Source organism: Anomaloglossus baeobatrachus, chromosome 8, assembly GCF_048569485.1.
Source record: "Anomaloglossus baeobatrachus isolate aAnoBae1 chromosome 8, aAnoBae1.hap1, whole genome shotgun sequence".
NCBI classification, from domain to species: domain Eukaryota; kingdom Metazoa; phylum Chordata; class Amphibia; order Anura; family Aromobatidae; genus Anomaloglossus; species Anomaloglossus baeobatrachus.
Genome location: NC_134360.1, coordinates 164,953,471 through 164,977,980, shown reverse-complemented (window position 1 = coordinate 164,977,980; position 24,510 = coordinate 164,953,471). Strand labels below are relative to the sequence as shown.

The 24,510-nt window shown below is 38.2% G+C and overlaps 1 protein-coding gene across 1 annotated transcript in view; it reads left to right on the top strand.

Moving 5' to 3' along the window:
- The window catches only part of COL11A1 (collagen type XI alpha 1 chain), a 300,012-nt gene extending 277,576 nt beyond the window's left edge, over positions 1 to 22,436 (top strand). The window contains exons 50-67 of the mRNA XM_075322198.1: positions 2,875 to 2,928; positions 3,562 to 3,669; positions 3,765 to 3,818; positions 6,734 to 6,787; positions 6,969 to 7,022; positions 8,226 to 8,279; positions 8,371 to 8,478; positions 8,658 to 8,711; positions 9,373 to 9,426; positions 9,689 to 9,796; positions 9,933 to 9,986; positions 10,481 to 10,516; positions 10,820 to 10,873; positions 11,823 to 12,069; positions 14,244 to 14,356; positions 14,621 to 14,689; positions 16,395 to 16,628; positions 20,748 to 22,436. Of these exons, the coding sequence (XP_075178313.1) occupies positions 2,875 to 2,928; positions 3,562 to 3,669; positions 3,765 to 3,818; positions 6,734 to 6,787; positions 6,969 to 7,022; positions 8,226 to 8,279; positions 8,371 to 8,478; positions 8,658 to 8,711; positions 9,373 to 9,426; positions 9,689 to 9,796; positions 9,933 to 9,986; positions 10,481 to 10,516; positions 10,820 to 10,873; positions 11,823 to 12,069; positions 14,244 to 14,356; positions 14,621 to 14,689; positions 16,395 to 16,628; positions 20,748 to 20,894 (1,656 nt within the window). The 3' untranslated portion in view covers positions 20,895 to 22,436. The remainder of the gene's footprint in view (positions 1 to 2,874; positions 2,929 to 3,561; positions 3,670 to 3,764; positions 3,819 to 6,733; positions 6,788 to 6,968; positions 7,023 to 8,225; positions 8,280 to 8,370; positions 8,479 to 8,657; positions 8,712 to 9,372; positions 9,427 to 9,688; positions 9,797 to 9,932; positions 9,987 to 10,480; positions 10,517 to 10,819; positions 10,874 to 11,822; positions 12,070 to 14,243; positions 14,357 to 14,620; positions 14,690 to 16,394; positions 16,629 to 20,747) is intronic.
- The last annotated feature ends 2,074 nt before the right edge of the window (positions 22,437 to 24,510 follow it).

Sequence of the window (24,510 nt, the reverse complement as noted above, 5' to 3'; positions counted from 1 at the left end):
AAAGAGACGGACGGGGAAAGAGACGGAGGGGGAAAGAGACGGAGGGGGAAAGAGACGGAGGAGGAAAGAGACTGACGGGGAAAGAGACGGGCGGGGAAAGAGACGGGCGGGGAAAGAGACAGGCGGGGAAAGAGACGGGCAGGGAAAGAGACAGGCGGGGAAAGAGACGGGCGGGGAAAGAGACGGGCGGGGAAAGAGACGGACGGGGAAAGAGACGGACGGGGAAAGAGACGGACGGGGAAAGAGACGGACGGGGAAAGAGACGGACGGGGAAAGAGACGGACGGGGAAAGAGACGGACGGGGAAAGAGACGGACGGGGAAAGAGACGGACGGGGAAAGAGACGGACGGGGAAAGAGACGGACGGGCAAAGAGACTGCCGGGCAAAGAGACTGCCGGGCAAAGAGACTGCCGGGCAAAGAGACAGCCGGGCAAAGAGACAGTCCTGGAAAGAGACAGTCCTGGAAAGAGACAGCCCTGGAAAGAGACAGCCAGGGAAAGAGACAGCCGGGGAAAGAGACAGGCACACACACACATAGAGACAGACACAAAGATATAAAGACAGACAGACACAGAGATGGAGACATAGACACAGACAGACAAGGAAAGAGACAGACAGAGAGACAGACAGACAACGACACACTGACAGAGACTGTGAGAGAGACAGAGAGACAGTTACTATCCCAGGCAACGCCAGGGTACTACAGCTAGTATATATATATATATATATATATATATATATATATATATATATATATTATTTATTTATTTTTTATTTCTTTATTTTTTTTTTATTTCTTTTTTGCATTTGTGAGTGCAGAGTCATATGATTACGGCCTATGAAACCTTCTACCTATAATATGTGACATGATAATGTGAATTTATAAGTCTATGAGAGAATTTCCGGCATTGTGTGAGCAGGGCATGGATTAATCGTTGAACATCTGGTAACAAAGACCATAGGTTACTTACAAAATCCCCATCTGGGCCTTACAGAGTTAGAAACATTTTAATGCTAAATTCCTATTTCTGGTTATATTTATCAGTCCACTGAGCTAGAAAAATAATGGCAACAGGCTTAATGTGAGCTTTGGATTTTAAATCTAAATCTCCCTGCAGAGCAGTGTAAAGTGTTTGTTCCTAAAATGAACATTTAATGCTTTGCATATATTTAAATGAAGACATATTTCACCCCATAAGTGGTATGGGACAAGCCTTGAAACCATAACTAATGGAAGTAAAGTGAAAAGACACTTAGACCCTTGCACCTGTTTCTTTTCTAGTTTTGTGTCTTTTGCACCTTTTTTGTTTGCACCCAATTCATTATTCAATTTGCCCCCCTTGGTTAAGTTATTTGTAAATTTTACCCCCTTGGTATATTTGAATGCATTTTTCGCAACATTTTGAGCAAAATTTGACATTTTGCTTGAAAAGAGCAAAAACAGGTGAGAAGCCATTTATTTGGTTTACTTTGTGCCAAATTTATAAATCGTGTAATAGGCACTTTACATGCAGCGATATCACTATCGATATCGCTAGCAAGCGTACCCGCCCCCGTCGGTTGTGCGTCACAGGCAAATCGCTGCCCATGGCGCACAACATCGCTTACACCCGTCACACATACTTACCTGCCTAGCGACGTCGCTGTGGCCGGCGAACCGCCTCCTTTCTAAGGGGGCGGTTTGTGTGGCTTCACAGCGGCGTCACTAAGCGGCCGCCCAATAGAAGCGGAGGGGCAGAGATGAGCGGGACGAACATCCCGCCCATCTCCTTCCTTACTCATTGCGGGCGGCCGCAGGTAAGGTGATGTTCCTCGTTCCTGCGATGTCACACATAGCGATGTGTGCTGCCACAGGAACGAGGAACAACCTGCGTCCTGCAACAGCAATGATAGTCAGGAAAGGAACGACGCGTCAACGTTCAACGATTAGGCAAGTAATTTTGATTGTTAATGGTCGTTCCTGCGATTCACACGCAACGACGTAACTAATGAGGCCGAATGTGCTTCACGAAATCCGTGACACCAATGACGTCTTGTTAGCAATGTCGTTGCGTGTAAAGCGGCCTTAAGACATTACTATGAATTTGTGCAATAAATGTCAGCAGATACCTGAAGACAAAAAAAAAAACGGATTTAAAAAAAAATAAATGTAAATAATGAATCCAGGGCTTAGTTTTTATACCTGTGGACCATTCTTTTATGATAGGCAAAATAATTGTTAAATTACATGTGCCGTGGGGTTAAATATTTGTGAAAAAAAAGGGAAGGCACCGAATATAAGGATTGAACTGCACTATTTTTAGTGAAGTAAGAAAACTAAAGCGTAGAGATAAGCGAACCCAAACTGTAAAGGTTGGAGTTCATACCAAACATGGACGGTAAGAAAGAAAATCAATGTTTGAGTTTGGAGTTCGGGTGTTTTACTTATGCTAATCGCTCACTCGGGCATCGCTGTGCTCGGGGATGCTCAGTGCTCAGCAAAGTGTGAGCCACTTGGAGTCTCTGAATGGCTCTCACTGGAGGTAAAATTAGCATAATGGATATAGTATGTACAAAAACCTACAATCCTGCAAGCTCTCCCCTAGAAGTGCTCTGTTTATGGCTGGCTGTATGTAGGCAGAGAGCGAAACTGCCCAATCCTTGACTTTCATTGGGGTTCAGGTTAAGTCCGGGTGCCAAAACAAACCAAACTTCATCTAAAGTCCGGCTGAACCCGCCGAACCAAACTTCCAAGGATCGGCTCATCTCTACTAGAGAAGAATTAATACTTTTTAAATGTCAAGCCTGATTTTAAGGTTTTGTAAAACTTTGTAAAAAAATGAACATAATATATATAAATTACATAAATATGTATCTATGATTTTTCAATTTTAGGGTGAACCCGGTGAAGCTGGAAATCCAGGTCCACCTGGTGAAGCTGGTGTTGGTGTAAGTAATTTTTCTCTATTTCTTCTAAAATTAGAATTTTACCCCCAAACTTTGATTGTGTAATAAATGACCAGAGAACAATCATTTCTGGAAAGTTTTAATATTCCTGGTGTCGTGGTGAACAAATATAGTCACATTGTCAAATTGGGCCTTTGTAAAATAGCAAAATTTGAGTCAAAATGATTTATTTTCTTCTCTTGAGGAAATTTGAATTGAGTAATAGAATTATAGTTATTTAAAGCTTGTCTTGTGTTAACACTTCATTAGAAAACTTCATTTTACCTAATGTGACTGTCTAATTTATCGGTGTCTTATGATCATTTCTGTTTTACTCAAGCATGTTGACTACTTCCCTTCAGCTGTCTGGCAGCTTAAGTATTGCTTTGCAAGCAAAGAACAGAGCTAAAGAGAAATTAGCCCTGGGATTTGAGGGATGACATAGATTCATTAAATAATGACTGTACAAGGCGTTTAAAGCTTCTGGGGTTTTATAATCTTAACAAAAGTGAAAATAAGGTTTTAGTCAGTTTATAAAAAAAAATGCTACAAAGAACTTAATCGTCTTACAACCCCTTAAAGGCTTTCTGAACTCTAACACCGTATAATCTGTAATCCATATATATTTATCTGTAGGGCCCCAAAGGAGAGAGAGGAGAAAAAGGAGAAGCTGGACCCCCAGGAGCTGCAGGACCTGCTGGTCCCAAAGGTCCACCAGGAGATGATGGTCCCAAAGGAAATCCTGTAAGTGATCATTCAATTATTAGTATTTTCAGGTTTTGGATAAATGATTAGGCATGACACTAAAAATGTCTCCTTCTTCCTCTTAAAACTCTTAGGGTCCAGTTGGGTTCCCAGGTGATCCCGGTCCTCCCGGAGAACCTGGTCCAAGTGTAAGTATTAAGAGATAAAACTGTTGGGACACCGTAACCCTACATTTTTCTATTATATTTTTCAACAACGTTTTTACCCATGTTGCAGCCACAAATACAGATCAAGATCAATAAGTTATGTAGAGGCTGAAAAACATGATGAGGATATGAGTATTTTTACAAGCTTTATTGATCTCTATTATTTTGTTATCATTCAGCGTAGAACTAATGTCATGAATACAATTAGGACTGATATTAAACACATTTTGGTTTTTCAGTCTGTAGTTGCAGAATAACAATTATAATTGGATTAGTTTGTAAAAGTATGCTCGAGGGTTCCCTTTTTTAAGATACAATAGAGACCTTATGTTGTAAAGAACTGAAGACTTTACTTTTTTGTTCTAGAAACAACAATGGCACAATACACGTAATGGTCTGACACAGTCCCTTAAGGCCCTGTTACACACTGCAACATCGCAAATGACATCGCTGTAACGTCACCGGTTTTGTGACGTAATAGCGACCTCCCCAGTGACATTGCGGTGTGTGAAACACATCAGCGACCTGGCCCCTGCTATGAGGTTGCTGATCACTACACATCTCTCAGGACCATTCTTTGGTCCTTTGTTTCCCGCTGTGCAGCATGATCGCTAGAAAGTCTCAGTGTGTAAAGGGGCCTTTACAACGACTTCGTTAGCGACTTCCCTTTCCAAAAGCTGCTTTACAACGTTCCCAATGACTAGCTAGGTCGTTCTGCAGGTCCATATCGCTGTTGCGTCGTTTTCCAGGTTTGCCTGTTTCACAGCTCACCAGCGACTCACCAGAGACTTTGTAGCGATCCCGGCCAGGTTGGGATCACTGGTGGGATCGCTAGAAAGTCTCTGTGTAAAGGGGCCTTTACACTCTCAACCTTAGATTTTTCCAAGGATTGGATATTCCTTTCAGTCTGACTTCTCTTACAGCCCCTGTAGATTTCCAGTAGCTCACCCCTCCCAGGAGTAACATCCAGGTACCAGACATGGCCCTTCCGTACTCAGGACCTCAATGTAAAACCGGTCTCTGTTATCTGCTCATCTCTGTCCCTCATATCAGTGTTTTGGGACAGTGTCCCGGCATTACGACTAACAACCAAGTCAACCTCAGGGCACCGGTGTTAGCACCTGCTCATAAGCTGATAGCTGTGAAACCATGAAAATATTTTGTAAAGCACAATCGGGTCTTATCAGGATAACATAGTAGGAGTGTCAAAGATGTCCTCACCTAGTGAGGTTGTGGAAGACACAATCACTGAAATGCATGAGAATCTGGTTGCTGCAATATCCACAATCCAACTATGAAGCATTTTCATGGGATTGAGCTGCTTAATTGAAGAGAAATGCAAAGGTAGATGAATGAAAAGTGGTTAATTCTCAACGCATTTTTAAGTCAACAAGACTCTTTAACCAGGACAACCACATCTTCAATATATATCCCATGGTAATATCAATAAAACTGTCAGCTCAAGATACAAGCAACAAGCCCTCATATAAGATCATCAAAATATAAAAAGGTTACAAATCTCAGAAAATGGTGCCACAACCCCCACCAAAATAATTTTTTAAAAATTCAGATTTTTTTTTTAAACTCTAAAAATATATAATACTATACAAGGTTGGTGTTGCTGTAATCATCATTTTAATAATTACTGTACATTGCCAGATCATTTTCATCACACAATGAGCCATGTGAAATAACAAAGCTTAAAAAACAATAGTGGAATTATGGTTTATTTTCACCATTTCTTACTTGGAATTTTTTCCCATTTTTTAGTACACGGAAAAATGGTTTGTATCATTTGTATCACATCTTATCCTACAAAAAAAATAAGCCTTAAGACAAGTATGCTAACAAAAATAATTAAAAAGCTATAGAGAGGCGGAAAACACAAAAGCACAAAATTGATAAATTACCAGATCAAGGAGGCATTAAAGCAGATTCTCAATATAAAGAAAGAAATTTATAGGTTTTTTTCTGGCTGTTCGCAAAAGTCTGCAGTCACTCAATGTGACTGCAGACCTTGTGAATCCTTGCATCGAGGGCTCTCTGGTGCCGGCAGCGAGACCAAGCAGTCATGTGACCGTATGTGAAATGCATACCTCTGGCTACATTCCAACTAGACGTGCGCAGTCTCTCTCTAAAGAAGGAATTGAAAAGCCTTGACAACCCCATTAAGCTCCTCAGAAGTTGCCATAGATGAGACAATTTTCCATGTTTAAAGTAGTATTTAAACTTAAAATGAACTTAAACTTTAATTTAAAATTAAAGTATTATCGGATATAATTGTAAAACTCTAAAAATATTATTACAGTAGTTTACGAAGAAATACAATGAAGAGACATCTATAAACATTACAGGGTTTGTATTTAGGAAGTTATCTCCTATTGTTGGATCCTGAAGAAGATGCATGCTAGCTCCGAAAAGCGTAGAACTATGAACAATAATATCTGCTGATTATATCGCTTGCTCTCCTGAATCCATCCAGCATCACAGCACGACAACCCATTTTTTCTCTTCCACTGATTGACATCTATCCACTGGAAAGATAAAAGCTAAGGGTCTCACCACCCGGATCCCCAACGTTCAAGCACTACACCAACAAATCACCATAAATGTATTGTTTTTTCAGTTCTGCCATCGTTATGCCTTGTACTTTTTCTATTTATATAAATTCAGTCACCAGACAAAGGCTGAAATATATTTGACATGGAAAAGAAAGATTTAGTATAAAATGAAAAGGAAATAGTGTTCTATTCTGCGGAGTTTTCCTGAGCAAAGTCTGCATAGCCAATGCTTCATTTACACATTTATTTCATATAGACAGTGATGCATTTTAGCCACTGCTTGGAATTATATTCAAGGGATTTAGAATTTTCTTCACTTTCATTTGATCTCCGCAGGGTCAAGATGGTACCGGTGGTGACAAAGGTGAAGATGGTGAACCAGGCCAGCCTGTAAGTATGAGTGCATCTTTTACTAACTTTTTATATTCTTTTCTATCATTAGTGAAATGCACTTTTCTGTTGATCCAGACTTAAACATTTCAAATGAGAAGTTATGTTTATAAATTTGCATATTATGCCTATCATAAATTAGTAAATAACTATTATTTGGGATTTTTTTTCATAACTTCAGGGACCTCCCGGACCATCTGGAGAAGCTGGACCACCAGGTCCTCCTGGCAAGAGGGTGAGTGGAGTTTTCCTAGTATTTGTAAATAAACATAACCCAGCCATTTATAATGCTGAATGAACATATTGTAATACTGAGCGTTTCCAGGTGAAATAAATGGAAAACGCTTTCACATTGAAAAAGATCTAAACAATCATGGCTAAAGCAGTGCTCCAAGATGAATAATTATAGCTGGATGTAATAGAATATTGATTCAGCAACAAATGAAAGAAGGCAACAATTGCCGGCATTAAAACTACATGCAACAATAATTGTTACTCCATATATACATTATAGGGAATCTGTCACTGGGTATGTGCTTCCCTACCTGATTATAACTCATAGACCCTGATTCATTAAGGCTGGCGCTTCCTACGTCAGTCCTAATGAGGGCAGTTGAGGAAAATAATAATTAGGAAGCGCATGCCACTTAATGAAATTAGCGCACCCTATCAGTGGTGTGCGTCTTGCCACAAATGTTTCTTCAGTCAGGGACTGCAATAACTTTCCAGAAAAAAAAACGCCACCGGTTTTGAAAATTTTCACAGGCGTGTATATCCAGGCCCCGCCATTAGTCCTCCCCATTCCCGCTCATTTTGATAGAACTGCTGGAAACTGGTGTGAATACACCAAAACTTAAAAATGTTTGCACAACTCCACTTTTCAATAACGTTTTCTGACTATTTAAAGTGTTTACTTTATGTTTCTGTACACACCAGTGATGGATTATATGTGCACATTGTGGAGCTGCTCTCTCTCTTGATTGACATTATACAGTATGAGGAGAAATATGACAATCAACAAAGGGAGGAATCGAGAATCCATCCTCTGTTGAATAGAAGGACTCGAAACTCATTTCCCATAATCAGTTCCATATGAATGGAATAGTGGCATGCATGGCCACTGCTCTAATCCAATAGGACATTCAAATGATATGACCAGTCGGGATCGGACACTTATTCTTTGTCTAGTATGAAGAATTCTGGTAGTATTTTAATTATGAATACACTGACTGATCTCTATCAATTCAACAAACCATCTTGAATGCAACATATCTTCTGATCACCTATTTTTACTCTGTCATTAGGTATCTGTGAGACTTTTTCACATTGGTACAGGCTTCGTAATTCACAAATATAGCTATATGGATGATTTGCTGTTTGCTTAAATTGTGTACAAAGTATGCATTTTATCCATGTTATGTTTGATCTTTTCTTCCAGGGGCCTCCTGGATCTCCCGGTGCAGAGGGCAGACAAGGAGAAAAAGGTGCAAAGGTGAGCAGATAATTTCAACGGCACATCTAGGCTTTTCCATTTCTATACCCCATCAGATTAGAATATTCATTGTTAAAATTATTATTTTAAGGGTGAAGCCGGATCTGAAGGACTTCCAGGAAAGACAGGGCCAGTTGGAGCTCAGGGACCAGCAGGAAAACCAGGTCCTGAAGGTCTGAGAGGAATTCCAGGGCCTGTGGTGAGTAAATATGTAGTTTAACCACATTAGTCAGAGTAAGTATTGGTTTACTGTATATATTAAGGCCATCTTATTATTTGTATGTTCCCAAATATATTTGTTTAGGCATAATATAAAATTAACGTAATATGATTTAAGCATTTTATAATATTTTGTTTTGGTGTATTCAATTTCTTTAGGGAGAACAAGGTCTTCCAGGTGCTCCAGGACAAGACGGACCCCCAGGTCCAATGGTAAGTGGCAAAGACAAGTTCTAACTGCTAAGGCATAGTGTAGATTTAGTGCGTAAGTGTGTTGAATACTATCCATATCAAAAACATCTGATGGTAACTATCAATTAGGTAATGACTAAAGCACCCATAAACATTAGACTAATGTTGGCTGAACTTGCCAATGGGTTACCTCAATTGTCTAATGTATATGGGGCACCGGCCAACAGATGATTGGGAAAGATGTTAACTACACATGTCCAAATTTGGACTGCCGATCACATTGTGATCTCTAAGATAAGTGACCGGCTGATATGTCAGTAGGCAGCTTTCCTATAGAGGACACAGGAGCGCTCTGCCAAGCGTGCCTCTGTATAGGAGCATCGTGTGAGCGACGGCCATTTAAAGGAAATGGCCAGCCTTACATAGTTATTTGTTCTAAGATTTTCTTATCACAGTACAGGTAGGACAACATGACCTTCATCTTTGTTTCTAGAACATTGGAGATATAGTAGACATTATTCCTGTAGTATTTCTTAAAGACTATGGAATTAATTTTGAATTAATCATTTTTTGAAAATTTATTTATTTAAAATGTATCCGTTTATTTTACAATGAGTTGCTATCTATGTTAAGGTTTTATGATATTTGGACAGATGCTACAGTGCCTATTTGTTTAATATAGGGCCCCCCTGGACTTCCGGGTCTGAAAGGTGATCCTGGTACAAAGGGAGAAAAGGTAAGGAGTTTTCTGGTGTTATTAATTTCTTTTCTTTTCCCAAGTTTGGGCTTCAATTAAATGTGAGCTCTGCACCCTTCAGTTTGGTCTAGGTATATATCCTGATTGGATATTTCTTTTCCTGGGCCTATTTAAAAATCTTGTATCAAATATATTTATGCCGTATACGTATGTGACTGTTGACTATACAATTTTTAACTTATGGTTCTATCTTATGGATTTTATTGGTAATAACATTTTTCTGGTTTTCAACTATTTGTAGGGACATCCTGGTTTGATTGGTCTTATTGGTCCACCTGGAGAGCAGGGTGAAAAGGGAGACAGAGGACTTCCAGGTCCACAAGGAGCTCCCGGATCCAAGGGTGATGGTGTACGTGTGAATTATTATGGCATTTTTCTTCTGCTTATATTCTTTCTTTTTTTAGTTTCTAAGTGTTAAGATTTTTACATAACAAATTTATCTAAAATGTAAAATCTCTAATAATATACTTATGTATCTCCAATAGGGTATCTCAGGTGCTGGTGGCCCCAACGGTCCTCCTGGCTCTCCTGGCTTGCCTGTAAGTATCCGGTAAAACATCTATGAATCGTCATATTAATCTGATAACAATACGTAGAATGCTATTTATACCTTCTCAGCATGTGAAAAGATATACATTTTTGGGATAAAGTATTTTAGTGAGATCAACATGAAATATTGTCTATCTAGCATGATATCCATAGATGGGTAGATTTTATTTCTATTATTTCCAGCTAAGCAACAATAAGTGAGAAGAGGTTGTGCCTCCCGCTCAGCCTCAGTCATGTCCAATATGTTCTCATGGCTAAGCCATATTTTAATGTGTTAATTTTCCTATATATATAAAAAAAACTCTCTTGGGCTAAAAATGTTAATTTATGAATTTATGAAGAGCTTGAGTACAAATATCTAAATAGTGTAATTATCTGATTGATTGTCAATGTTTGAAGTGGAATTGTAATTAAGAAAATTATTTTTAATATTTTTAAAGCAACCGGTTGATAATGCTAATGATTTTTTCTTATTTATTTCAAGGGCCCTCATGGTCCTAAGGGCTCCAAAGGTTCAAGTGTGAGTATTTTGCTCTTTATTGTATATTTTCATCTGTAATATTTTCTTCTTTTCCTTACGGCATCCAACATCTTCTGTTTTCTAACTCACGTTTAGTGTATTCTTAGCCTTTCATCTCGATCTCAGGGTGCTATCTATTGTTTCTGCTCTTTATTCAACCCTTCAGCTATTTTATAGCTCACGGAGACAAATCTTTAGCTCTTTTCCACAATTTATTCTCTTGCATTTGTTGGATGTTCACACATATTCATTCTTTTAAACTCTACATCCATTTATTTATTATTTTTTAAACATTGATTTTAGGGTCCTGCAGGTCAGAAGGGAGACTCCGGCGTGCCTGGACCTCCTGGTCCACCGGTAAGAAACCTTTTCAAGTTTAAAGTTCTGTAGGTGGTTAAATGCTAAGTTTGCCCTACTTATCTTAAAAGTAAAACAGATAAACACCTAGTGAAATATTATACATATTGGCGTATAGTTTGTAGTTTGGAATTCAACACATGCTTTCTGTAGAAATATAATAGATTTTTTTAAAGGTAATGTATCATCAGTAAATGACCTGTAGTGTAAATCTGGTTTTTTTATTACATGTACTGTGTTTTCTAAAAAAATGGTTTTTTGTTTGTATCGCAATTGAAGAACAAAATGAGTAATTTTGCAATTTTAACACTGCCTACGGGGGCTATTTTAGACTCATACATCCTGTCCTTTGAGGAAGAGTTTTTAGCGGGCTTCTTTTCATCAGAGGCAGGATTACAATGACTGATAACACCTCCATACACAGCTGATATATCAGGATTTACCAATCAAAATAGGTGATGTTACAGCATCCCTCTCCCCCTCCTATCAATGACCTTTGCACACACTTATTAGATGCTTCATTAGATAGGGTCTGAGTCTATTTATTGCTTCAAATGTAAATGTGAATTTACTGAGACGATAAGAAGTCTAAAAAAAAGTCCCAATGACCAGTGTGAAAACTGAACTGCAAAATTTCTCATTTATACTTCTAATCAAGATTGTGATATGAAAAAAAAATTGCTAAAAATGTTTAAAGAATAAATTTCATACAAATAAATAATAAGTCATTTTCTGATGAAGACACATTCCCCACAAAGAAATCTATTCAATATCTATAGAAGAGCTGCTGTTGAAAAGAAGATGGATTTGGGGGCAAAGAGGGACAGATGGCTTTGTGTTGGTAAAAAACTGTCCCTCTTAATTGCCATATACATATGATTGCAATATTGATAAAGAATAAAGGCTAAACAAAGGTTACAGAAGTCTAAGTTGGCTATTTTTTGTTTAGGGTCCACCTGGTGAAGTCATTCAACCATTACCTATCCAATCACCAAAGAAGACTCGTAGATCACCAGATGGCATGATGGCTGATCTTGGAGACAACATTTTGGATTATGATGGTATGGAGGAGGTCTTTAATTCCCTCAACTCACTGAAACAGGACATAGAACGCATGAAGTATCCAGAAGGATCACAGAACAATCCTGGTAGAACATGCAAGGATCTTCAGCTTTCTCATCCTGAGTTCCCTGATGGTATGTAGGCAAAAATCAATAGTATTGTGCCCTTTGATGTTAAGTAAAATAATACTGTGTCCTTTCCTATTAGGTAAAATGGTACTATGTCCTTTCCTATTAGGTAAAATGGTACTATGGCCTTTCCTGTTGGGTAAAATAGTACTATGTCCTTTCCTGTTGGGTAAAATAGTACTATGTCCTTTCCTGTTAGGTAAAATAGTACTATATCCTTTCCTATTAGACAAAATGGTACTGTGTGCTTTCCTATTGGGTAAAATGCCCCTATGTCCTTTCCTATTAGGTAAAATAGTACTATGTTCTTTACTATTAGGTAAAATGGTACTCTGTCATTTCTTATTAGGTAAAATAGTACCATTTTACTTAAAAGGAAAAAACATAGTACTATGTCCTTTCCTATTAGGTAAAATTGCACTGTGTCCATTACTATTAGGTAAAATGGTACTATATCCTTTTCTATTAGGTAAAATAGTACTACGTCCTTTCCTATTAGGTAAAATAATACTATGTCCGTTACTATTAGGTTAAATGGTACTATGTCCTTTCCTATTAGATAAAATAGTACTATGTCCTTACCTATCAGGTAAAATAGTACTATATCCTTTCCTATTAGATAAAATAGTACTATGTCCTTACCTATCAGGTAAAATAGTACTATATCCTTTCCTATTAGATAAAATAGTACTATGTCCTTACCTATCAGGTAAAACAGTACTATATCCTTTCCTATTAAGTATTGATATAGATATTTTACATGTAATGAGAAAACAAGTAGGCACTGTAATGCATTTCTTATGTATCATAAAGTTCCCTAAATTGCAATTTTCTAACGTTGCGGATATTACACATGGATTCCGTCTTTCACATTGACCCCACAGTCTTTATATTTCCATGAATGCTAATGAAAACGTGAAATCACAAACCTTGCATACATTAATAGCGTGTCTGCCAATGATCAGCCTTACTAAATACAAGGCTTGTATTTGAGCCACTGATTATCCTACTTCTGTCAGTCTCCCTAGGTATACACAATAATTTGACCAATTTATCACATGTGATGTGCAAAGCAGAGGCTATTGTTATATACCATAATCTGGCATCACTCTGCAGGGATACAATTTATGCCAGTCACACACTGAGTATTATATCAGCCAGATTAACCTATTGTTTTCTAGATATAGCTGCTTGCTTTTCATGAAAGCTTTTCAAATGCAATGTTATGAATTTAAAGGATTTTTTATCATTTGGCAAGTTAGATGTTTGACACCCCACACTGTAAAACATAAATACAGTATATGCTTTCTTTCCCTTTCATCATTTATTAAATGGCGGTTCAGAGTTCACACTTACAATGTGGCTTGTTTTAGGTACACATAGACCTCCATTACAAAATATGTAAGGTCTTGATTTATTTAAACATTGGCATAACTCTTGTAGTTTATGCTAAAACAGATACCCTTGACGTAATGAACAAAATATATGCCTAAATGACACATTTAGCCATTTACTTGGCCCATAGATAAACATAAAATTATTTCAGTGTAAATTGGTATGCACCTTCATTATAGAAAAAGTAGAGGTAAAAAGATATTGCGTAAGTCCAAGTTATATGTCAAGGCGCTAAAACTTCTTCAAAAACTGTCAAACGCTCCTCAAACCGAGAGCTACTCATCTCCAATATGCATACATGCATACTCAACTTGGCCTAGCAAGCATGACTTCTCAAGAGTGAGTGTAATAATCTGCTGTCACACTCCTCTGGCAGTGATACAAAAAGATTGGATCTGCTGAAATCCACCTGATTCTTCTTTCCCCTTATATTATTTGTCTAGGGAGAGTTGAAAGATCCCAAAAGACATAACTGGTTCCCCCAACATTGGGATCTGCTAAAATCTAGCTGATTCTTCTTTCCCCTTATATCATCTGTCTAGGGAGGGTTGAAGAACCAAAAAGAAATAAGATAGTCAACTGGTCCCACCAACATCATCAAGTTGGGCCAACTTTGCTTCCATGCGCATGGGCACCATTTGATCTTGCTTATTTCATATATGTGCTTTCATAATTGATCACAAATAATTGATACAAGATAACATTACAATCTCAGACTAAAAATGAGGACATTTTGAAAATAGCTTCATGTGTTATGGTTTCAAATATGCATCTTTCTTCTTTAGGTGAATATTGGATTGATCCAAACCAGGGATGCTCTGGTGACTCATTCAAGGTCTACTGCAACTTCACTGCGGGAGGGGAAACTTGTATATTTGCAGACAAAAAGTCAGAAGGAGTAAGTTACATTATCTATAAGTTAAGGTCTAAAATTTTTTTTTTTTTTTACATAATCACCACTTCTGGGATCTGAATAAGGATGAAATTCAGAGGTCTTTTGCATTTTTACATTCAGAAGGAACCTCTGTAGAGCCTGTATACTGTAACGTTTAGTACAAAGGAAAACATTTTATTACCTAGAAAAATAAATCATTCATCCTAATTGACTAGGTTTTTTTATTGCTAACCACATTCATTTATTTGGTCTTTGTCATGAAAACAGGTACGGATTTCATCATGGCCAAAAGAAAACCCTGGGTCCTGGTTCAGTGAATTCAAGAGAGGAAAGCTGGTAGGTTCACAGAACACAGGTACACAAAAGATCTAGATGATAGATCCAATTAAAGACAATTTTTGGCAAATTGGTTATAAGCTTGAACCTCAGGCATAAATCCACACTCCTTAGTTTGCACTTAGTTTGGTTGTTAAATTGTTCTGGATTAAAGCTAGATATAGATGTGAACTGAGTGTCCAGTTATAAAATGTTCTAATGAAGGACACTCCTGTGGTCACCAGACTACTGTTGTGTTCCACACTGTACTGAGACATTTTATTAGTGGTCAATATTCATGCAATTGAGCAAACACATTTTTATGACTTTAAAAGGGTATTTCCATCGCCAAGATCCTATATCGATATGTTGTAGGTGTAACAATAATAATATTAGCAAATACCTGCAATTAGAAATCTAGCATAGTTCTCCTGATTAGCAATGTTGCTTAACTCCTATGCCGGCTATTGCAATAGTTTACGCATCCATGGTTACAACCACTAGCAACTAAATCTAAATATATGAGTGGTCGTAACTAGAGATGAGTGAACCCGTGGAAATTTAATTTGGCGGCGTCTGCCAAACTTTAAATTAAGATCAGTTTGGGACCCGAAGTTGAGCTGAACCCTAATAAAAGTCAATTGAGTAGATTGTTTCTCCACCCACATGCAGCCAGCCCTAAACAGATCACTTCCGGGGAAGGGTGGGCAGGATTTACCTATTTTTTTTTGTGCACACTACATCCGATCACACTGTTGTTACCCCCAGTGAGAGCCATTCAAACACTGCAAGTGGCTCACACTGGGCTGAGGACCAAGCGTACATGAGCACAGTGATGCTCGCGAGAGTGGTGTTCATATGTAAAGCACCAGAACACCAAACCTGAACTCAGTTTTTTTTATATAAAGTTTACATTTGGTATGAACATTGAACCTCAGGTTCGTTCATCTCTAGTCGAAACCATGGATACCTAAGCTACTGCAATGCCTTGCACATGAGTTAAGCAACACAGTGAATCAGGAGAGCTATACTACATTTCTAATTGGAGGTATTTGCTAATATTATTATTATTATTATTATTATTATTACTCCTATTACATATTGGTATAGAATCTTGGAGATGGGAATACCCATTTAAGCACTCTAGAAAGCCAGCCATACACATAAGATCTTTGTAGGTCACACATTAGATCCTACAATACAAATTACCTACTAAAAGCACCACTCCAGTGTTTTTTTTATTCACCTTTGGAGTAATGCTTTAAAACTACATTAAGTCCCCTGCCCTCTATGTTATACTCACCCTCCAGCGTTTTCATCTTTTTTTTGGCACCTCTCTGGTCCCACAACGCCATCTTGTGCCCATATCGTCTGACTGGCAGAAAACAGAAGTTACTTCACAAGCATTCAATGCTAGTCTATGAGAACCAGAACAAGACCAGAATGAGGCTCTCATAGACTTGTATTGATTAGTGACCTCTGTTGCGCTCCATGAAACACTGGAGCTGCTGGCAAGTCACCAAATACTTGATACCAACAAGAGTGTCGAAAACAAATAAAGATGACGGAAGGTGAGTTTTAAACCAGGGGCAGGGGACTTAGATTTAAAGCACCATTCCAGCAGTAAATTTAAAATAAATGCTGAAGGGATGCTTTAATAAATTGAAATATTGAGTTTCTAATATTATATATTGCCACTGACACGTTTATCATTTTTTCCATGTAGCTTTCCTATGTTGATGTTGAGGGCAACTCAATTAATCAAGTTCAAATGACCTTCTTGAGACTCCTTAGTGCCTCAGCACGACAGAACTTCACTTACAGCTGCCACCAGTCAGTAGCCTGGCACGATGCAGTAAATGATAACTATGACAAGGCTCTGAGGTTCCTGGGTTCAAATGATGAAGAAATATCCTATGACAACAGCCTTTTCATTAAAGCTCTGCATGATGGATGTGCGGTAAGTAAACAAGCTAATACATTGCAGCTGATGAAATGATACAAGGTATTAGGAATATATATATCATACACTAACATACATACAAGCATTGGCGTAAGTTGAAGCTTGTGGGCCCAAATGCAAAATGGCCCAAATTGCCTCGAACTATCACTAATATTCAATTGTACTGGTCTACTAACCTGGGACAAAGGAACCTTTTGGAACGAAGTGTGATTGCAATTTTTGCTCACGCTTTAGTTATGCATATGGCTATGCAGACTAATTAGCAAGTGTAGGAAAATGTAAAGCATTAATCAGTTTGTTGGCTACTAGCACAGTACACAATATCATAAACATATATCAAAATCATCAGTTGTGTCCTATTGATTTGGGAAATAAGGTAAATCAGGCTCTACCACTCAGTAGGTAGGTACTATTGAGGTAAACAAATATAGTACAATAATAACCTCAGCACTCAAATGGACAAGAGAAGATATGAGAATTTTGAATTTTTTTTTAATTTGTTAAACTGCAAAAAGGTTCACAAAAGGTATAGCAAACCTGACGTTTCAGCTTTACAAGCCTTTCTCGAAGTTTTGCGTGGAAAGAAAGAGGAGTCACGAGTCACAGGCGAACCGCCAAGCAAAATTTCAGAGGTGCCACATTTTTGCAGTACAAAAGGTTCAACCGGGGATCATGGAATACAGTTTTGGGGAAATAGTGCCACTGCTGGTGAGAGCCTGGAGAGGAGGAGACGTCCTGGTGAGGCAGTGGTGGCAATGGAGATAGTTGAACCTTTTGTACTGCAAAAATGTGGCACCTCTGAAATTTTGCTTGGCGGTTCGCCTGTGACTCGTGTCTCTTCTTTCTTTCCACTCAAAACCTCGAGAAAGGCTTATAAAGCCGTAACGTCGGATTTGCGATACCTTTTGTGCACCTTTTTGCAGTTTATCAAATTTAAAAAAATGTCAAAATTCTCATATCTTCTCTTGTCCATTTGAGTGCTGAGGTTATTATTGTACTATTGATTTGGGGTCCATTAAAAACAAGGACAGTGACACTTGTTCAGTTCCATTGCAAGTCAATGCTTTGTTTTGTCATTGTGCAACGCCTACTGGCTGGAACTGGGTTGACTGGTGAAACCTAAAAGCAAGAACTTTGACCTGAATGTACAAGATATTCTGTACCAGACTGCCATTCATTCAATACAAAAGAAGGAATGCAAAATATAAACCGTTTACCATTTAGAAAACATTGTATTCCCTCTTAAGTTTCAGGAGGAATCTTTCTTCCATGCTAAATGAAAATGAAAAGGGTTTTTCACACCAATAAGCACAAATCCGTGTTGTGCATTAATGCGCCTCCTTTGCTTTTGATGGACATTCGTTTTAATTTCATCCGAGTCAGTAACAAGTCCAACAGAAAAACATGTGGAAATTGTAAATCTTTATTGATGTAGCTGCTTTCTTGACTTATATAAAAAAGATTCTAAAACGTAGTCCAATCAGCAATCAATAAAATCCCTGAATCAATAAGAGCATGAATAATACCTATTGTAAGCCAGTTTGTCCTTGCACAGAAAAGTATTATACAATAATATAGAAGGAAATTATGCAAAGTGAAAACAACAGTACCCGATTAAAAACAGCCCAGATAGCCTGTCACTGGGTGATTGGACGCCTTTCACTATTTTTATAATTGTTAGATTTTCAGTCTTTAGAAATGTCGCTAAAGCTCAAACGGTTGAAATATTAGAATTTTCATTTCATAAAGCAGAATAAGATAACATGTACGATAGTGATTTACAGTATGTCTCATCAAGGTTGAATGAGATGTTTATAATTTTACTCCAAAAATATATTGCAATGGTCTAAACTGAAATATAGATAGGACCCCTGCTAAAAATTATGACTGAACCCTAAATTTGGCCACAGCAATTTATGTTAATAGGCTTGGTGTATTATTGAAATTGCAATGCCCTATTAGGAAAATTTGAGTGGCTGTCACTGCTCGCTCACTCCACTGTATATCTTGGATGAGTGCAATCTAATGTTTTACCAGATAACACTCGGACCAATGTTATTCTATGAGGCAGTGTTGATCAGCGTTTTTTTTTCTCACGTCAATCCGGCATGAGAAAAAATTGCAGCATGCAGTGCAAATCGGATGATTCAAGTCTATGGGCGTGTAGAAATCTTCGGACTGCACTAATATGACATCAAAGTGCTGTCCAATTTCCGCATACTAACAAAGGGGAGAAGATAAAGAAATTTGATTCTCCATCTTCTCCTGACAGTGTGTTACAATTCTCTCATCAGAAGTGGATCACACTACCATAGTCAATCCGATTCTCTAGAATTAAGGAATTATCTTAGTGCCTATTTTGAAGCAACTGGGAAATTAAAATTTAGCTGTCAAATTCCCTCAGAGATTATGATTGATTACTGGGGCTCCAAGATGATTGCTGTGGGATATAAATGGAATTACTGGGTGACCTTGAAATAATTGTGGTCATTCTCAGTAACCAGATTAACTGTTTACAATGTGTCTCTTATGTATCTAGTAGGGGAAATCCAAAGCATGATGTCAATCAGCCCTAATAGGGCCTATAAGCAGGTATCATGCTAAGGGAACAACTAGTTTAAGGAGTTACAAATTAAAGGGAACGTGTCACCAGATTTGTCCCCTATAACCTGCAAGCACACCCAGTAAGCCCTTATATACAGCACTCGAGAATACTGTATATAAGTGACCAAGACCATATGTATAACATAAAAACAGCTTTTATTATACTTACCTGAAGTGTTGGCTGGTCCAATGGACGTCGCTGGGTTCAGTCCCATACCTCCTATCTTCTTGAGATCACCATCCTCCTTCCATGCTCCATGTGGATGACACAACCGACATCAGCCATGCAGTGTTCTCAATTACGCTTCTATGTGCACACACTTCTCTCTGCCCTGCTACAAAGTATTGTAGTGGACATGCAAAGTTGGTCTTTGACCTTTCCCTGCACTACAGTACTCTATGTTGCCCTCAGCAGGGCAGAGAAAAGTATGCATACTCAGGTGTCCAAAGGAGGACTCTCTGTGGATGACGTAGGACGCATCATCAACATGAAGCAGGAAAGGAGGATGGCGATCGCAAGAAGATAGCAGGAGCCCGATTGAGATCAGCAACGCCCATTGAACCAGACCGCCCCACATATAATACAAGCTGTTATTTATGTTATAGAGATTGGCTTGGGGACTTATATGCAGTATTCTAGAATTTTGTATAAAGGGGCTAACTGGTGATGGCCTCAGTTTATACTGGACAAATCTGGTGACAGGTTTTGTTAACACTAGAAGTCCCAGGAATTTCGAGCTCCATAGGGTTTCAATGGTAGAAATGTTAAATGACCCCTCTCTGGGACTTCTAGTTTAAGCAGTGTTTGTCCATGGACAAATTTAGCCAAAGAAAAATGTAACCACCTTGGTAGTGAATTATGTGTTAAGCAAGTTAAAGGGGAGCTATAGTCAGAAAATGATCTAAATGAAAATGATGAAGAAAATGATGCTGCATTTCTTAAGATGTATTAAAAAAAATATCAATGGGCTTCTTTAGACTCTAATAAGCTTATAAATAGGTCATTGTGAAGGGAATGGGAGCAAAGACAGGTGTAAAATCTCCTGTTGTGATTGGTAGATCCTGCATTTCCAGCTTTGTATAGTGCCCTGCCTCTATTGATAAGGAGTCTTCCTGTAAACCTTTCTTAGAAGGACTGGAAGTATGAGTCACAAAAACTCAGGGGATTGTGTGTAAATTGTAAAATTATTATTATTATTATAATTATGTCATTGTTTTAATAAAAATTGTAACAAAATAAATACAAAACATTTTTAAAAATTTGTGTAACACAAAATCTGATTGAAGCACTAGATCATTTTCAGATTAAATCTTCCCTTTAAAAAATTCCGGAAAATTATATAAATTACATTAATCGTCAATGTATTTGATCAAACCCAAATGTGAGCAGCCCTTGATAGAGATGACCATAATAAAAAATGCATCCTCATACATTTGTTCTTTAAATGTTAAATATCGGAAATGTACTTTTGCTTATATACTGACAAATAACCCATATTGTTCTTTTTACAGCTAAGAAAAGGATATGCAAGAACAGTCCTTGAAATCAACACACTAAAGATAGATCAGTTGCCTATAGCAGATGTAATGATAAGTGACTTTGGGGATCAGAACCAGAAGTTTGGATTTGAGGTCGGAGCGGCCTGCTTCTTAGGTTGAGACTGGAATCTGGACAAGCAGCTTAATAAAAAGTGTAAAAAAAAATCTTCTTAAAAAAATAAAGCGTCAGGCTTTGGATACCACCAGAGACGTGTTCACCACATGCAAGTTTTGAATATGGATTGTGCAGAGGGAAAGAAAAACAAAATACATAGAAAAAACTCATAGCATATGAGTTACATAGAATTTGCCATGCGCCCTAACCTGGGGCAGAATCACATGACTTAAACAGTTGCAGAAATATGAAGGACTTAGATGCGATACTATAAAGACAGCTGTGTCCTCCTTTCAAGGGAAACTTTTGGTGCTGAAGAACATCCAAAAACAGGCTTCGTCCATCATAGGTGCTATTCTTGTAAATGGGTTTACCAAATGCTGTATACATGTAGTTACTCTGCATACTTATTATCAGGCTTGCATGTCCTTTTCCAAAACTTGCATGTGACTCTGGGTTGAGCCATAAAACTGAGAGCAGAATAAAACCCGAAAAAAAGGTTCCCCACTGTCTAGACCGGATGCAGTGTCTGTACTGTGCAAAATACCATGTAATTCCAGTGGACTCCAACCCTTCTTTCTGACTCCAAATAAAATCCCTTTGTATATATTGATGTGGAAGACCTCTCTTATTTGCTGTTGCTAAACAAAATAAATCTATATAAATATATATATATATATTTACATTCTCTATATATAAAGCCTCAGGTTGCCAAACTGGAAGACAGAAATGATAATCTTAAATGTCACTATTTTTGTGTTGCATTTTTCTATTGCGAAATGAAACCATTTTGGTGCAATATTTGATGGTGCTAATACCTCATTCCAGGATGTTGTGACATGCATGTATATACCTAAAATAACTTTTTTTTTAATTATTATTTGTGGTCGAGGGAAAATGTGTATTAAGAGAATTATTTCTGTATAAGATATTTGTCAATTTTGTGTGAAGTCATTGGTCATACGCACGTATGTTTTAAATTTATGTATCATCGAGGTCTGTGCAACTTCAAACACGGAATATTAAAACTGGACGCGAAACGCGAAAGTCATGTTATGTATTTGTTCAACGTCTGAAAAAACTTTTAGAAACTCAATACCAGACGGACAGTAGATCTGTTAATATTCGCTGACTGCTATTTATGTATAGCCATTCCAAACAGACACAGTAAAATGTCGGTCAGCAAGTCAAGACTCTGTCGAACCCACGAATAGCTTTCTAATATTTATGTGCACAGTTTCGTCAAGGTCATGTGATTCTACCTGGTTGCATAGCAAATTAGGAGGGGCTGCTAACAACGCCAATTAAACTGACAACCAAATTTTTAATTAGTCTTCCAAACTTCTTGTGGTTTTTTTTTTCCTCCCATTCTGGTTTTAGCTGGAAAAAATAAAGATAAAGATTTTCACATTAAAAATAAAATTCTTTTGTAATTATTTTTCATAATATATGTAAGACTTGAAAATTGTGTGTTACTCTTTCATAAATAAACTGTTAAATTAATTGGTCTCAGATCCCACTAGCTCATTTTCCCATGACATTTAATTAACAGGATATAGAATAAACTTTTTTTTTTCTTTTGCTGTTTAATTTTTTTTTTTCTACAAAAAAAAATGTTACTGTCACCTCAAAGAAGATATGAAATGTTATCAATAAATTCAAGTTTTGTTTACGTTAAATGTTCCTTTCTTTTCTTAAAAGAAATGCTGGGTCAAGAAAAAAAAAGCGATAGTCAAAATATAGTATTTTTTCATGTCTTCTTCGTTCATGATCAAACACTGGGCAAGATGCCTTTCTGATAGTAAAATGTCACTAAGTTGCTGTTAACTTTCCACTCCATATTGTGACTGCAGATGCATTGATGGGATCTTATGTGCAGAAACGTCAATTAATTCTAGAATAATAAGGACATCATGTGTCCAAACTCTTTCAGTGATTTCAATGCAACATTAAATAGGTCGTCCACTACTTTTACATTGTTGGCCTATCCTTAGGGGTACTTTGCACACTACGACATCGCAAGCTGAGGTTAACGATGCCGAGCGCGATAGTCCCGCCCCCATCGCAGCTGCGATATCTTGTGATAGCTGCCGTAGTGAACATTATCGCTACGGCAGCTTCACATGCACTTACGTGCCCTGCGACGTCGCTCTGGCCGGCAAACCGCCTCTTTCCTAAGGGGGCGGGTCGTGCGGCGTCACAACGATGTCACACGGCAGGCGGCCAATAGAAGCAGGGGGGCAGAGATGAGCGGGACGTAAACATCCCGCCCACCTCCTTCCTTCCTCATTGCAGCCGGGACGCAGGTAAAGCGATGTTCCTTGCTCCTGCGGCTTCACACAGAGCGATGTGTGCTGCCGCAGGAACGAGGAACAACATCGTAACATCGGTCCTTCCGAAATTATGGAAATGACCGACACTACACCGATGATACGATTTCGACGCTTTTGCGCTCATTAATCGTATCAAGAACGATTTACATACTCCGATGTCGACAGCGACGCCGGATGTGCGTCACTTTCGATTTGACCCCACCGACATCGCACCTGCAATGTTGTAGTGTGCAGAGTACCCCTTAGAACAGGTCATCAATGTCTGATCGGCCAGGGTCAGACACGCGACAACCCCATTGATCAGCTGTTTTTGTTGCTGGCAGCGGCAACAGGCAGATGGAAATGCTCAGTTCCGGAGCTGCTCAGTCTTCTGATAGTGGCCATATCTGGCTGCTGCACATCTACCTTCTATTGAATTGACTGGTAGGCAGATGGGCTATACCCAGCCACGGCTGCTATCAGTTTACAGGGCAGCCCCAAAACTGAGCATTTCTGGCTGCCTGCTGCCACTTTTGGCACCGAAAACAGCTGATCAGCTGGGGTGCTGGCCCTTGCCGATCAGGCACTAATGACCTATCTTAAGGATAGGCTATCAATTTAAAAGTAGTAGAAAACCCCTTTAATACAAAGTATCTTCTTCTCGGCATCAATAAGAAGCCAAACCTACTCATGTTTAAATAAAGGTTGTCTAAAGTGAAAACTCTCAAGGCCACTTTACACACATAGATAAATCTTTGGCAGATCTGTGGTTGCAGTGAAATTATGGACATATTGTTCCATTTATACACAGCCACAAACCTGGCACTGATTGTCCACAATTTCACTGCAACCACAGATCTGCCGCAGATTTATCTGTGTGTGTAAAGCGGCCTTTACAGTAGAGCAAATCTCGTGAACAAGTCAGAAGACATAGGGCCCAATTCATCATGGCAGGTTTTTGGAGTGAATACCTTTCAATTATTGACTTTTTGATTTGCAAAAGATCTATCCAACTAATATGTGTATTACTTCTAGTTGTCTTTGGTTTAGTTGATTTTCTGTGGCTTTTTCAGGTATTTTAAACACATAAATAAATGCAATTTTAAGAAAAAAAAAGTCACAAAATTTGGCATATCTCTACTCCTTTTCCCTTTATGATTGCAAGATAAAAAGGCACATTCTTTTTTTTAGAGATTTTAAACTGTTGACTGCAGAATAAAAAGGAAATATTGGGCTTTGCACAAAATTCATTCATTGCATGCTCTCTTGGATCAATTTGGCATTATTATTACTTATTTTTATAGCGCCA